We start from the raw sequence: 14,971 nt of genomic DNA, 5'->3' as shown, positions 1-14,971 counted from the left end.
GCTGATCCAAAGATTAGACCTTTCACTTGGGTATACCATTTGAATCTGTACTGGATTATTTGTGTCTGATTTAGACTATAAGATATTGTTGTCAGGGATTGTGTTCTTACATGTTTGTACAGTATCAAGCATATTGGGGCTGCTCAGTGAATAACAGTATACATTACTTCACTATTAATAAAAACGAAGTGCAAAAACTGATGTGAAAGTAACATTAAGCCTGAGAAATAAAGAACACAAAAGTCAGGATATTCAAAAGTTAGTGTCTGATGCAATTTTAATTTGACCACACTGCTGATGTTAACTATCATTTCTATACTTCCAGAGAGATAGATATATATATATATATGGCACTTGACAGATATACAAGGGAAAGTGCCTGCCCTGAGGAGCCTAGTCTTCATTAGGTGTAATACAAACAAGAGTGAGGAAGGTGTGACATTACACTCTATATGATTTTATGAAAGGATGCTGATTATGAATATAATGTAACTGGAATATGCTTCATGCAAAAGGTCTCTTGTAAGGTATCCTTACAAAGTTTATATTCTACTGGGTGTGGTCATCCTATTTGTATAAATGTATCATTCTTGTATCTGAAACTAGAAATATAAGTCTGAGGGCCTATTTTAATTATTCAAAGTGTGGGCCATTAATGATGGTTTGGAATCTTGATGGCTCCCATTAACCAGGCCCATTGTCTGTAGATGGCTCTGTTTTACTTGTGAGACTTCCTGTATATGTGTGTGCTGGCAAGTGGGTAATGAAGTCTTACAGTGACATGTGATCACGTCACCTAAACTGGAATCCATCTTTAACCTGGTGCTTTTCTATTGAGAAGGGGAGGGAGGTGGGAAGCCAGAGGGACAAAGGATTCCTGCCTTATGCAAAAGATTATATATATATATATATATATAAAGTGGGTGGAACAGAGAAAAGGGGGAGCCATCATGAGAAATCCCCTAGCTACCACCTGAGCTGGAACAAGGGCTGTACCAGGGGAAAGGATTGTGTCCAGACTAGAAGGTGTCCAGTCTGTGAAAGAAACTTATTGAAACATCTCTGAGGGTGAGATTTTCTCTGTATTCAGTTTTATTACTGTATTAGGCTTAGATTTGCATGTTTTATTTTATTTTACTTGGTAATTCACTTTGTTCTGTCTGTTACTACTTGGAACCACTTAAATCCTACTTTCTGTATTTAATCAAATCACTTTTTACTTACTAATTAATCCAGAGTATGCATTAATACCGGGGGGGGGGAAGGGGGACAAACAGCTGTGCATATCTCTCTATCAGTGTTATAGAGGGCGAACAATTTATGAGTTTACCCTGTATACGCTTTATACAGGGTAGAACGGATTTATTTGGGGTTTAGACCCCATTGGGAATTGGGCATCTGAGTGTTAAAGACAGGAACACTTCTGTAAGCTGCTTTCAGTTAAGTCTGCAGCTTTGGGGCACGTGGTTCAAACCTTTGGGTCTGTGTTGGAGCAGACTGGTGTATTTGGCTCAACAAGACAGGGTACTGGATTCCCAGGCTGGCAGAGGGAAAGCAAGGGCAGAAGTAGTCTTGGCACATCAGTTGGCAGTTCCCAAGGGGGTTTCTGTGATCCAACCCGTCACAGAAGGGATGATACATACAAATCATATGGGGTGGGGGGTGCATATGCATATATATGAATGTACAGTCTGACTTACCAGGAGATATCACAAGTGAGTGTGGCCAAACTATAGGAGATAAGAGAGGTGGTTAATGCATTTACAGATACTGGTATGTACACATCTTAGTCCCAAATTATGTTAAAGCTTTTTCCTCTGACCTAGCCATCATTAGCTGGCTGATTTCCTGTAGTCAAAGCAGAAGTATGTCTTGAGGAGGAGAGGGTCGTGACCTAATGAACTAGTTCAAAGGAGAATGTTCCAAGCATAAGGGGCAACTGGTTTTCTTTGCTCACTGAGGACTTTAGAGCTAAAGCCAAGTTTGGAGTTTCTGGCTTCAGCTGTTAGGTGAACACCAATGTTTCAGTTAATGTAAGCTTTTCTGGGCAGGCACCATGTTTTCCTGTGTGTTTGAACAGACGACAGCATAGTAGGGTCCTGAGCTTGAAGCTTCTGGGTGCTACTACAACACAAATAGGAAAAATGGGTTGTTTTGTTCACTTGCTTTTAACATTGACATAACTCAAGCAGCTCAAATCAATTCAGCTCAAACCTTCAAAAAATCACCTTTGGGCAGAGACCAAGCCTGGGGAATTTGTTTTAGAAAGCTGAGTGCCTGAAAAAGCATGGTTCATCCGTAAAGTACAGCATAGGCTTACTCACTACAGTTTTTACTACCAGTAAACATATAAGCTATTTAAGAAATACTGTGGTTAGTGAATTTTTTACTCCTGCCCCTAGATGGCGCCAAACTCATATAGTCTAGTTGTGTGGGCTTCCTGATGCCTGAACAAAGGCCTAGTGAATTCTAGACTGAGGAAAACAGGATTTTTCTTTTGCTGTAATATCTGGCTTTCAGGAAATATTTCCTTCTCATTAGTCCAATACCCTAATGTTGTCTCTTGGCTTCTTATTCTGCTCTCTCTATCCAATGGCAATAGGGAGGGCAAGGGGATGGTCCCATTCTGTTACTGACGTCCCCCCACAAGCTTGAGGAGAAGTTTTTCGGATGATATAAAGATTGCCTGCCTTGATAAACATGTGTTAAATCTAACCCTTGTTGCCACTATATCTTGCAACTCAGTAGTATGGTTCCAGTGGATAGGGCACTAGACTAGGACTTGAGAGCTGAGTTCTAGTCTTCTCTCTGCCACTTACCATAGTGTGGCAAGTTTTTACATCTAAGAGATATAAGAATACTTATCTTCCTTTGCTTTGAGATCTCTCTTTGTTCTGTGTTTGTACAGCACCTAGCACAATGGGGTCCTGGTCCGGCTCCCAGGCGCTATGCTAATACAAATAACTAAATAAATAATAATGTGCTGAACTGTTACCATTCTTGCAGGATTTCTGAAACTCCTATGTGCTGTTAAGAGCTAGGAGTTACATTTTTCAGGCTTAAGAGAGCAAAAGGGAAGGATCCCTCCCCTTCTCTTTGAGCACCTTCTGCCCATGAAACCATGCACACAAAACTGGTAACCCTAGGCATGGGATAGGGTGTGGGCTCCAGGAGGGATTTTGGATGCGAGAGGGGGCTCAGGGCTGGGGGAGGGGGTTGGGGTGCAGGAGGGGGTGAAGGGGGTGGGCTCTGGGCAATACTCACCTCGGGCAGCTCCCCGCAAGCAGCGACATGTCCCTTAGCGCACAGCCACCTATCCATGCCTCCACCTAGGAGCCATGGATAGGTGGCTCTGCGTGCTGCCTCTGCCCACAGGCACCACCCCCGCAGCTCCCATTGGCCACAGTTCCTGGCCAATGGGAGCTGCAGAGCTGGCTCTCAGGGTGGGGCAGGGGCAGCGCATAGAGCCTCCATGGCTGCCCCTACACCTAAGAGCTGGAGGGACATACCAGCCACTTCCTGGGAGCTGTGCAGAGCCGGATAGGGATCCTGCCAGCCCTGTACCAACCAGACTTTTAATGGCCTGGTCAGCAGTGCTGACCAGAGCCACCAGGGTCCCTTTTTTTGACCAGGCGTTCTGGTCAAAAACCAGACACCTGGCAACGCTACCTGTGAATACATTCCAGAATAACATTTGCCTTCTGCACAAGTGTCATATTGTTCACTCCTATTCAATTTGTGATCCACTATGGTATAACCTCTAGATGCTTTTCTGCAGTACTGCTGCTTAGCCAGTTATTCCCCTCTTTTTATTTGTGCATTTAATTTTTTCGTCCTAAGTGCTTACTTTACACTTGTTTTTATTCAAGTTAACCTTATTGATTTCAGGCCAATTCTCCAATTTAACAAGATCATTGACAGTGATCACACTGCACTTGCCACCTATATATTTCCTATTGCAGTTCACGTTGATGGTCATTAACTTTAGAGCTTACATCCTTTATGGCAGTTAAAATTGTTGAAGCTGCAACTGAACACTTCAGCCTAGATTCTGCTCTCAGTTTACATTGGTGTAAATCTGTCAGGGGAACAACTCCCATTTACACCAGTATGACAGAGCAGACTCTAGTCCTCCATGTTTAGGGGCAGAGCCAGGGGCAACTCTATGTATTTTGCCACCCCAAGCATGGCAGTGAGGCGGCTTTCGGCGGCGTGCCTGCGGGAGGTCTGCTGGTAACGCGGATTTGGCAGCATGCCTGCGGGAGGTCCACTGGTCCCGTGCCTTCGGCGTAACCGCCGCCAAATTGCTGCCGAAACCGTGGGACCGGTGGACCTCCCGCAGGCATGCTGCCGAAGGCAGCCTGACTGCCGCCCTCACCGCGACCGGCAGGCCGCCCCCCGCTTGGAGCGCTGGTGCCTGGAGCTGCCCCTGGGCAGAGCTCTCTCAATTGAGGGAGCCCATCTTTGAATCCCCTCCCATTAGCAATCTGACAGAGCCTGAGTCTAGCAACCTTCAGAGCAGCCTGAGAGACATTTATTTTTCTTCAGCACTTGGCTGACTGTTCTGGTTTTTCAATCCATTTTTTTTATTCTTTGTAGTTGCAACCCCACGCTGCTATGGCAATGCACACTCTAAAAATTAGTAAGTAAATACTTTTCCTTTGTAGAACCCAGTGTTGCAGTGAGTAAAAAGCTGTTGTCAGAAACTGTTCAGCTAAAGAGACCGAGTCCCAAACACCTGGTGAACCTTTCTCTGAAGGTAGGCAGGTGAAGGTTAGCTTCTCTGGCTGGCCAGCACCTCCACAGATGAAGCAATACTAGCAAATGCAAGTTGCAGTCTTGGTATATCTGACAGGCAGGGAAAAGGTTAATTTATATCTCCTGCATTTTACTGTATCTAGGTGATGCCCGTGGAAACTGATGGAGAAGGAGGGAGAGAAAGTAGTTTGTACCAAATGTGAGCAGTGAAGCAGCAAGGCTGGGAGAGACGCCCTCCTTTGGAATCAGAGGCTGTGTTACAAGAAACTGCTAGCACAGAGCCTGCAGTAATCTGCATGAGACCACAGGAGTGATCAGCTGGGGAAGAGTGAGATGTAGCCATGGATCTGCTGCCTCTAGAACTGAATATCTGCAACAGCTCTGAACCTGGAGTCCCTCTGACTTCCACCAGTGAGTATAGCTTTCTACCCTAGGGAGGCAGGGGTGTGGTGAGGGGTTGAATGGGTGATTTAAATTCACCTTTTAACCAAACTGCTTGAAAAACCTGAAGGAGAGCTCTCTAAGCTCTAAAGCTTGTGTCTCTAACCAACAGAAGTTGGTCCAATAAAAGATATTACCTCACCCACCTTGTCTCTCTAAAACTTATGTAGGTTACTAGAGGTACAGAAGCCAAATGAACTGAAACCTGCCAGTAACCAGCTCAAGGGAGGGTGAAGGGTAAAATGGGATGAATATTAGGAAACAAGTGTTTTGAAGCAATAAATAGATATTAGAAATCTGGGAACAAAAATCTGAGGATGTGTAGAAGGTGCACAACGGCCCACAATGCCACCCAGTGGTCAGACAGGTCATCTCCCCATTGAAAACACCTGCCCTTCAGCACTCCCGCCCCAAGGGTGTCCAGCCTTCCCCTTCAGTACAGGGATTTGGGGGGCTGGGCCCTTGAGCACTGAAGGTCTATTCCAGCAGGCCTCTTACCTTAGGTGAAAGCTCTGGTGTTGTAATATCCTCTGGGCCTGCCCCGTCTGCAAGGCTCCAGTTCAGGACCCAATGGTGGACAGCTACACTTGACACTTAGGGTTCTAAGCCACTGTCCCCCAGACCACCTCCTACCCATCTCCTTTACCTTCCCAGAATAACGCTATGGCTACATTAGGGTTGCCAACTATCTAATCGCACAAACTCAAGCACCCTTGCCCTGCCTCCTACCCCACCTATTCCCCAAGGTCACACCCCTGCCCTGCCCCTTCTCACTCCATCCGTCCTCCCTCTATCACTCGCTTTCCCCCCACCCTCACTCACTTTCACCGGGTTGGGGCAGAGGGTTGGGGTGCAGGCTCTGGGCTGGGGCCAACAGGTTCAAAGTGTGGGAGGGGGCTCTGGGCTGAGCCTGGGGCAGGAGGTTGGGGTGCAGGCTCTGCAAGGGAGTTTGGGTGTGGGAGGGGGCTCATGGCTGGGGCCAGGGGGTGGGGTGCAGGCTGCAGGCTCTGGCCAGTCAGTGCTTACCTCAGGTGCCTCCCGGAAGCAGCCGGCATGTCCTTGCGGCTCCTAGGCTCAGGGGCAGCCAGGTGGTTCTGCATGCTTTTCTGTTGCTGTAGGAATACCACCTCCCCAAGCAATGCTAGCTAAGAGGTAGGTTTGGCATAACTATGCCACTTAGGATGTGGATTTTCACACCTGAGCACAGTAGCTATCTCACCCTAAATCTTAAGTGTAGAGTTGGCCTTAGACACAGAAATGCTCCACCCACAAAATAATAAACCCACCTGCTACCAGGGGCAGCTCTGTTTTTTGCCGCCCCAAGCACAGCAGTCAGGTGGCCTTCAGCGGTACGCCTGCGGGCAGTCCGCTGGTCACGCGGATTCGGCGGCATGTCTGCGGGTGATCTGCTGGTGCCTTTGGCGTGCCCGCCGCCGAATTGCCGCCGAAGCCACGGGACCAGCGGACCTCCCGCAGGCATGCCGCTGAAGGCTGCCTGACTGCCGCCCTCACAGCAACTGGCAGGCCACCCCAGGCACGCGCTTGCTGCGCTGGGGCCTGGAGCCGCCCCTGCCTGCTACCATCCTGGGGAAGAGAGGAAAGAATGAAGAAGCAGGAACAAGATTAATCTTTAAATAATATAGCCCTAACAGGAGAGAGCCTGCAGACAGCACCCAAGAAATCAATTATTTCCCACTGTTTCTGTTCCACCAATTGTGAGAGTACTAGTTTGGTAGGCTCCTGTCATTTTAACCACCATGTCATCTACCCTGTTTGGAACAGGCCTAGATGAGAGGTTTTGCAATGCTAGTAGCAGCTGGTACCTTGTCTACACAAGAACTTCCACTATCACTGCTACTGATGGAGCTGCACCAGTGTTACAACTGTGGGGAATTTAAAGAAAAATACCCTGTTTCTGGTATGTTGGAGCTGATTTGCACTGTCCATTGCTACAAAGCAGTACTAAACTGAGCATATCAAGCCAGTTGAAGATTTCCCAAGAGTAAAGGAATTCTTGGGTGACAGAGTTCCTACAGAGCTGCCTAAGGTATTCTTCTCCCCCCCCCACACTCCGCCCCCCAGCTATTGGTGTCAGGGGCATTGCTGGGGGAAACGGAGTGTAGCCAAGCTCCTTTATACTTTCTGATCTCCAGCTGCCATTGGTAGCCAATTTATCAGAGAACAGCCTGTGGGCTTTTAACATATACCAGGGACCAGACAGAGATGACCCCTAAGCCATTGTTGCAACTCCCTTCAGTGCTTGCAGGGAGGGCTCCTTAGCATATCATAGGATCAGGGCTAAAAGTACAATGTAAAACAAAAAAACCCGTAAGTTCTGTATCAAGCTGTTTTCTCAAGAAAGGAGTAAAATACACCCTCACCTAGCATATTGGTGTATAGTTCCTGCATTTCAGGGTCAGAAGATCTGCTCTTGGCAGCATTGGGGACTCAGCATCTACGTGGATCTATCACTCAGGCATCCTGGCTTGCAGAGGGGCAACTAAATATGCAATAGCTCAGGCCTCCTGGGTGTGGACTGGGCCAATAAACAGGCTGAGGCCTCTTGGCCTAGGGATTAGCACTCATCTAACCCTAAATGCAGGGCCAAGGCCAGGGGGTCCCAGCCCAGGGCCCTTTAAGCAACAGGTGATCCCATCACTGGGCTGGCAGGGAAACACGAAGTCACTGCCTTGCCTCCAAGCAACACAAGACCAATGTCTCATTTCCCTGGATTGCCTCCTATCAGCATCTGGTTGGATTGCTCCGCAGCTGCTGGGGCCTGATTCCCAGTCTCCCTGACGAGCAGCTCACTCTCCACTTTCTCTGTGGGTTTCTCAGCCTGCCTGGTCAGTGGCTTGCCTTTGGAGCCCTGCACAGATACAAACTTATACCCATGGATGCAGATATAAATCGGTATCCACGGAACCGCAGGGCTCTCCCAGGAACCGGAGCAGAACGTGGGGCCGCCTCTCCCAAGAGCCAGCACCCCACACCAGCAGCTCCTCTGGCACAGCTGTATCACCCCCAGCCCTGCCCACTAGGGCACACACCAGGCTGACCAGCAGCTGTCCTAGTCATGCTCTTGTGTTCAAGCAGCATGCACGCCCCCAGACAGGAGACACAGCTGTGTGGAAGGGACAGGGGTGGGGCTGGAGGCAGAACAGCCATACCAGAGGAGCTGCTGGCACAGGCCACTGACTCCTGGGAGCAGCGGCCCCATGTTCTGCTCCTTTCACTGCTGCAGTTCCCAGGAGAGCCCTGCAGTTCCACAGATACAAATTTATATCCACGGATATAAATTTGTATCTGCACAGGGCTCTACTTGCCTTGTCTCCAGGCTTGTTCAGGAGAGACATTGCCTGCCACAGCCGGTCATGGGCTCCACGGGTGGTTCAGCTCCCTGGGAAGGACATCTGGCTCTTTCCCTGGTCTCCCCTCAACTGAGGGGCAGGTTCCTGCCCTTATATTTCCTGCCCCGCCCCTGCACTTCCTGCCAGGGGGAAAGGGCAGGGTTAGCTGAGCCCAACAGGGTGAGTTAACACCCACTGTGCAAGAATGAAGTTGAGTCTGGTCACTGAATCTCAAAGATACTGCAGAAATGGAGAGGGTCCAGAGATGGGTTGTAAAAACAATAAAGGCACGGAGAGATTTCCATGTTGAAACTGAAAAGACTAGAACTGTTTTAGAGAAGAGATTAATAAAAGAGAAAATAATAAAGGTACAGAAAATAAGATAGAGTACAGAGTGGGTAAATTGGATGCTGCTTATTACTCCCTCTTCAACACAACAACAAAAGGGGCATTTACACAACTAAAAAGAGATGTTTTTATACAATACACTGTTATGTTGTGGCAATGAGTTTCACAAGTTATCACTGAGGCCAAGAGCTTATTGTGATTTGAAATAGGATTAGACTTCGTTTAAAACAGATAAGGAGAACATCTGCAGTTATATTAACTAGGATAATAAAGTATAAGGGATAAAATCCTACACGCTTCAGGGTATAAGTTAATCATAAAATGTCTGGATTCAGAAACCCTTTCTTGAAGGGTAAATTATTCCATAATTGTGCATTATGGGTTTTCTTTAATCTTCCCTTGAAGAATCTCTTATTGCTCTCTATTAGAGATAGGATACTAGACTCCAGGGACTACTGGCTTGATCTGGTTTGGCAATTCCTGTGTTCCTGTTGAGGTGTATTGGTAGAGCTGTGTGGCCCAGAACTGGAATAACAAAGGCTGCTGCAAGTCTCACCCATTGGCAGAGTTTGTGTGGAACAGCAGAGAGTGTGATAGGGCTAGTCTGGAGGTGCATTGGCAGAGCCATTTTTCCAGCATCAAATTCTGTCACAAAGGTAAATGACAAGTCCACCTGTTAATGTTTCCTTTGTTTTCAGAGTGGCCACGACTGCAGAGCATTTCTTATACCAGCATCATCATGCCCTCTGTGTTTGGCATCATCTATCTCTTTGGCATTGCTGGCAACTCTATGGTCATCTTTACAGTGGTGAAAAAATCCAAGTTCCATTGGTGCCACAATGTCCCAGACATCTTCATCATCAATCTCTCGGTAGTGGACCTCCTTTTCCTCTTGGGCATGCCATTCATGATCCACCAACTCAGGGGGAATGGAATCTGGCACTTTGGTGAGACCATATGCGCACTCATCACTGCCATGGATGCCAACAGCCAGTTCACCAGCACTTATATTCTTACTGCTATGTCCATAGACCGATATTTGGCCACGGTTCACCCCATTTCCTCTTCAAGCTTCAGGAAGCCCTTTGTCACTACCTTGGTGATCTGCCTCCTCTGGGGATTCTCATTCATCAGCATTACTCCAGTATGGCTCTATGCCAGGCTCATCCCATTCCCTGGTGGTACTGTGGGCTGCGGCATCCGCCTCCCCAATCCAGAGACTGACCTGTACTGGTTCACTTTGTACCAATTCTTCCTGGCTTTCGCTCTTCCCTTTGTAGTTATTGTTGCCGCATATGCACAGATACTTCGACACATGAAGTCTTCTGTAGCCCCAGCTAGCCAACGCAGTGTCCAGTTGAGAAGAGTGACACGGATTGCCATTGCTATATGCCTGGTCTTCTTTATCTGTTGGTCACCATATCACTTGCTACAGTTGATACAGCTGTCTATCAGTCACCCAAGTCTTATCTTCTATTACACATATACTGCAGCCATCAGCCTAGGCTACGCGAACAGTTGCCTCAACCCCTTTGTGTACATTGCGAAAAGTTTCACACAGCACAAACACCTGGTTCTCTCTGTCAAGCCAATGGCACAGGAGTAGCACAAGTTCATTCCGCCATTACCAGATAGCTGATACCTGACCTAAAAGGGATAGAGAATATGGGGATGGGCACCTCAAGTCCAGAAAGACTTTGAACAGCTAGAGAATATTCCAAGAACACCAACAACAAAAAGATGAAGAGCTTGATGCACAAGAAAAGATTAAAATAATTTAATATAAAACTTGACTGAACAACAACTACAGAGGGGAAGAGGATGACTACCTAGAAAATTGAAGGATGTAAACACCATGGAAGAAGGATTGATTGAAATAGTATTAGGGATATAACTCGGAGTAACTGAGTGAATCTAAGGCCTGGTCTACACTAGGCTTTTATGTCGAATTTAGCGCCGTTATATCGAATTAACCCTGCACCCGTCCACACCACGAAGCTATTTAGTTCGACATAGAGCTCTCTTTAAATCGATTTCTGTAAACCTCCCCAACGAGAGGAGTAGCGCTAAATTTGACATGGCCATGTCGAATTAGGCTAGGTGTGGATGGAATTCGACGGTAATAGCTCCGGGAGCTATCCCACAGTGCACCACTCTGACGCTCTGGACAGCAGTCCGAGCTCGGATGCTCTGACCAGCCACACCCCGGGAAAATTTGAATTCCTTTTCCTGTCTGGGCAGTTTGAATCGCAGTTTCTGTTTTGACACCGTGGCGAGCTCAGCAGCAGTGGCAACGATGCAGAGCTCTCCAGCAGAGATGGCCGTGCAATCTCAGACTAGAAAGAGGGCCCCAGCATGGACTGATCGGGAAGTCTTGGATCTCATCGCTGTGTGGGGAGATGAGTCCGTGCTTTCCGAGCTGCGCTCCAAAAGACGGAATGCAAAGACCTATGAGAAGATCTCTAAAGCCATGGCAGAGAGAGGATACAGCCGGGATGCAACGCAGTGCCGCGTGAAAATCAAGGAGCTGAGACAAGGCTACCAGAAGACCAAAGAGGCAAATGGACGCTCCGGATCCCAGCCCCACACATCCCGTTTCTACGAGGCACTGCATTCCATCCTAGGTGCGGCCGCCACCACTACCCCACCCCTGACCGTGGACTCTGAGGATGGGATATTGTCCGCGGCCGGTTCCTCAGCGGACGGGGAAGAGGAGGAAGGAGATGAGGAGGACGAGGCAGTCGACAGCGCTGATTTGCCCGACAGCCAGGAGCTCTTCATCACCCTCACAGAGATCCCCTACCAACCCTCCCCAGCCGTTATCCCAGACACAGATTCAGGGGAAGGATCAAGCAGTAAGTGTTTTAAATATCTAAACATTTATTTATAACATAACTGGCATATTTAAAATATTAACAATAGGTAAAGTGCTTTAAAACATGTAAACAGGAAAGTCCAACAAAACGGGAATCTGTGCAAAGTGTATCATGATTAGTCTGTCTTTGGGCGCTTCAATATATAGTCTATTTTCAAAAAATTTCACAATGTCCGCTTCATGATTATAATGCCCAAAACGCTGCACTCTTCTGTCCCTCCAAGGGCACCTAACCCAAAAACTGGTCAATGTATCCGGGGATAGAGGCGACATCCTCCGGGGAGAACTCCTCATAGGTCTCCTGCAGGTGTTTTTCAAGCCTCATGAGCAGGTTCCTGGGCAGGGAGAGCTTGTTAGGCCCCCCGTGGTATGAGACGTTTCCCTGCCACAACGCCAGCAGGTACTCGGGGATCATGGCCTTGCAGAGCATTGCAGCAAATGGCCCCGGTTTCTGCAGGCTGTCACGAAGCATCCGCTCCTTCTGGCTCTCAGACCTTCAGGAGGGTGATGTCTGGCATGACTCCCTGCTGTGAATTAGGTAGGGGAAAGTTAGTATTGGGACTGCTTGCCTGTCCCTTTACAGAACTGCAACCGCCGGTTTACAGCCACGCGGTTTACAGCCGCGAGGGGGTGGGACAGGGCCAGAGTTCATGCTTGCAGGATTGCTGCCAGCAGAGACTCGCATTGCTTTCTATGCGAAAGGAGGCCAGTGCCACTCTTAAAGTTTTAAGCAGCCACAAGTCTACGGCTTACCATGTTTGACAGCTAGACAAAGTCCGGTGTCCTGCCCTGCTCCTCAGCTCGCCACAGCAAGACCGCAGGCACTGTAGGCGAGGGCCGAAAATTCGACCTTGTCCTCAGTGCGCGTGTGATAGGTGCTCTGCATGGTCTTGTTGAAAGACTATGTTCTCTGTTCACAGATACATTGATCTGTCTCAGGAATTCACTCCCTTTTTCCAATTCCCACAGCCACATCTGCCCAGAGGCTAGCGCACATTAGGAGGAGGAAGAAGAGGACACGGGAAGACATGTTTGCTGAACTAATGGCATGCTCCCGAGCACAGGCAGCCCAGCAGACACAGTGGAGGGAGAACTTGTCCCAAATGCACCGGGCAAACATGGAACGGGAGGAGAGGTGGCGACAGGAGGACAGGCAGGATACTCAAACGCTGCTTGGACTAATGAGGGAGCAAACGGACACGCTCCGCCGCCTTGTGGATGTTCTGCAGGACTGGAGGCAGGAGGAGAGAGCCCCGCTGCAGTCTCTCTCTAACTGCCCTGCCCCGCCACCAAGTCCCATACCCCCCTCACCCAAAGTCCAAACACGGAGGGGCGGAAGGGGCCGTGAAAAATTTCACTCCACCCCTGCGGACTGCTCTACCACTAGAAGGCTCTCATTCCCCAAAATTTGAAAAGTCCTTTCCTACCCGCCTCACACAAGACCCCGTCCAAGTTTCACCCCCCCGTTCCATGTGCGGTTGTTAATAAAAAATACGTTTTTGTTCATTATTGTTTCCATCCTCTTCTTTTAGATGAGAGTCTGTCTGAAGGGGGGGGAAGGGGCTTGGTAATTGGACAGGACAGTCACCTTTAGCAGGGGGCAGGTCCAGCAGCAGGGCACATGTGCAGTGACTAGTTATCCTGGTCAATCTGGGAGGTGGCTTTCATGTTCTGTGTGGTGGGGGGGGGTGGTGTTGCTCTGTGACTTGGTGGCGGGGGAGGGCAGTTACAGATCTTATGCAGCGGTCCTTACCCTGGATCACAGAGCCGCGCAGCAGGGGATCTGTAACCCTCCTCCCCCTGCAAGACAGTCACATAGCCGACTGTGACGTTATTGACATAAACTGGGACCATATAGATCATTGGTGCAACCAAGGTCCTGTAGTGGCACCCAAATCTTGTATAAAGGGGGTCAAATGGGGTGTCTAAGACAAGGTTATGGTTTAATGGTTATGATTATGCTGTCTATATGTGTGTATCAGTTTTGTAGTTGAAGTTATGAATATTGGCTATATACTGTCTGTATGGCAAACTTATGCTATGCTTCTGGGTGACATCCCAGACAGGCTGGGATTAGCTCTGCCTAGCCTGCTTGATGGCCCATTAAGGACCATCAGCTATACAATGGACCCATTGAGAGAAGGCCAATATGCCTTCAGACTCAGCAAAGTATGCAGGGACTGGCCCATGTGACTCCAAGCTCCATTTTGCTGTAATTTTCCACAGTAAGAACAAAGAGGTGTTCTTACACCTGGAAAAGACTATATAAGGCTGATGCCTCATCTCCATTTGGTCTTCAATCCTGCTTCTTACCTCTGGAGAAACTTTGCTACAAGCTGAAGCTTTGAACAAAGGACTGAGGACCCATCCCAGCGGGGGATGTATTCCAGAGACTTGATTTGAACCTGCAGTTTATTCTATCGCTGCTGCAAGCCTGAACCAAGAACTTTGCCATTACTGTATGTAATTGATTCCATTTAACCAATTCCAACTCTCATCTCTATCTTTTTCCCTTTATGAATAAACCTTTAGATTTTAGATTCTAAAGGATTGGCAACAGCGTGATTTGTGGGAAAGATCTGAGTTGTATATTGACCTGGGTCTGGGGCTTGGTCCTTTGGGATTGAGAGAACCTTTTTTGTATATATTGGGATATTGGTTTTCATAACCATTTGTCCCCATAACGAGTGGCACTGGTGGTGATACTGGGAAACTGGAGTGTCTAGGAGATTGCTTGTGAGACTTGCGGTTAGCCAGTGGGGTGAGACCGAAGTCCTCTTAGTCTGGCTGGTTTGGTTTGCCTTAGAGGTGGAAAAACCCCAGCCTAGGGCTGTAACTGCCCTGTTTGAGCAATTTGTCCTGAGTTGGCACTCTCAGTTGGGTTCCGCCAGAACCACATCGTCACACCGACACATACACGCAGTCCCCCCCAGGAGGGCTGGCAGGCTCCGTTGAAACAACCAGTCCACCACCGCGGAGCCTGTCATTCCTGGAGTTTAGAAGCATCATTTGCATCACAACACTAAACCCGCCCCCCGCCACAGTCTGCGTCCCAGGTTTAAAACATTCCCGCGAAAACAGTAATAAAGACAACGGTGTCCATTAACAAAACAGAACAGATTTTATTTTTTGGGAAGGGGGTGAAGGGGGTATGTAACTGGAGAGGATAGTCGACGGCAACTGGGTAAAGAAACGGGGG

General features: G+C 48.3%; 1 protein-coding gene across 1 annotated transcript; it reads left to right on the top strand.

Moving 5' to 3' along the window:
* Positions 1 to 5,099: 5,099 nt before the first annotated feature.
* Positions 5,100 to 10,503, top strand: MCHR1 (melanin concentrating hormone receptor 1). Its single transcript, XM_024200465.2, has 2 exons — positions 5,100 to 5,169; positions 9,596 to 10,503. Exons 1-2 carry the CDS (start codon positions 5,100 to 5,102, stop codon positions 10,501 to 10,503), a joined length of 978 nt encoding a protein of 325 aa, XP_024056233.2.
* Positions 10,504 to 14,971: the final 4,468 nt, after the last annotated feature.

Source organism: Terrapene carolina, unplaced genomic scaffold, assembly GCF_002925995.2.
Source record: "Terrapene carolina triunguis isolate 2854851 unplaced genomic scaffold, T_m_triunguis-2.0 Scaffold247, whole genome shotgun sequence".
NCBI classification, from domain to species: Eukaryota; Metazoa; Chordata; order Testudines; family Emydidae; genus Terrapene; species Terrapene triunguis.
The sequence above is the reverse complement of the archived record's forward strand: the minus strand, read 5'-3'. Positions and strand labels throughout refer to the sequence as shown.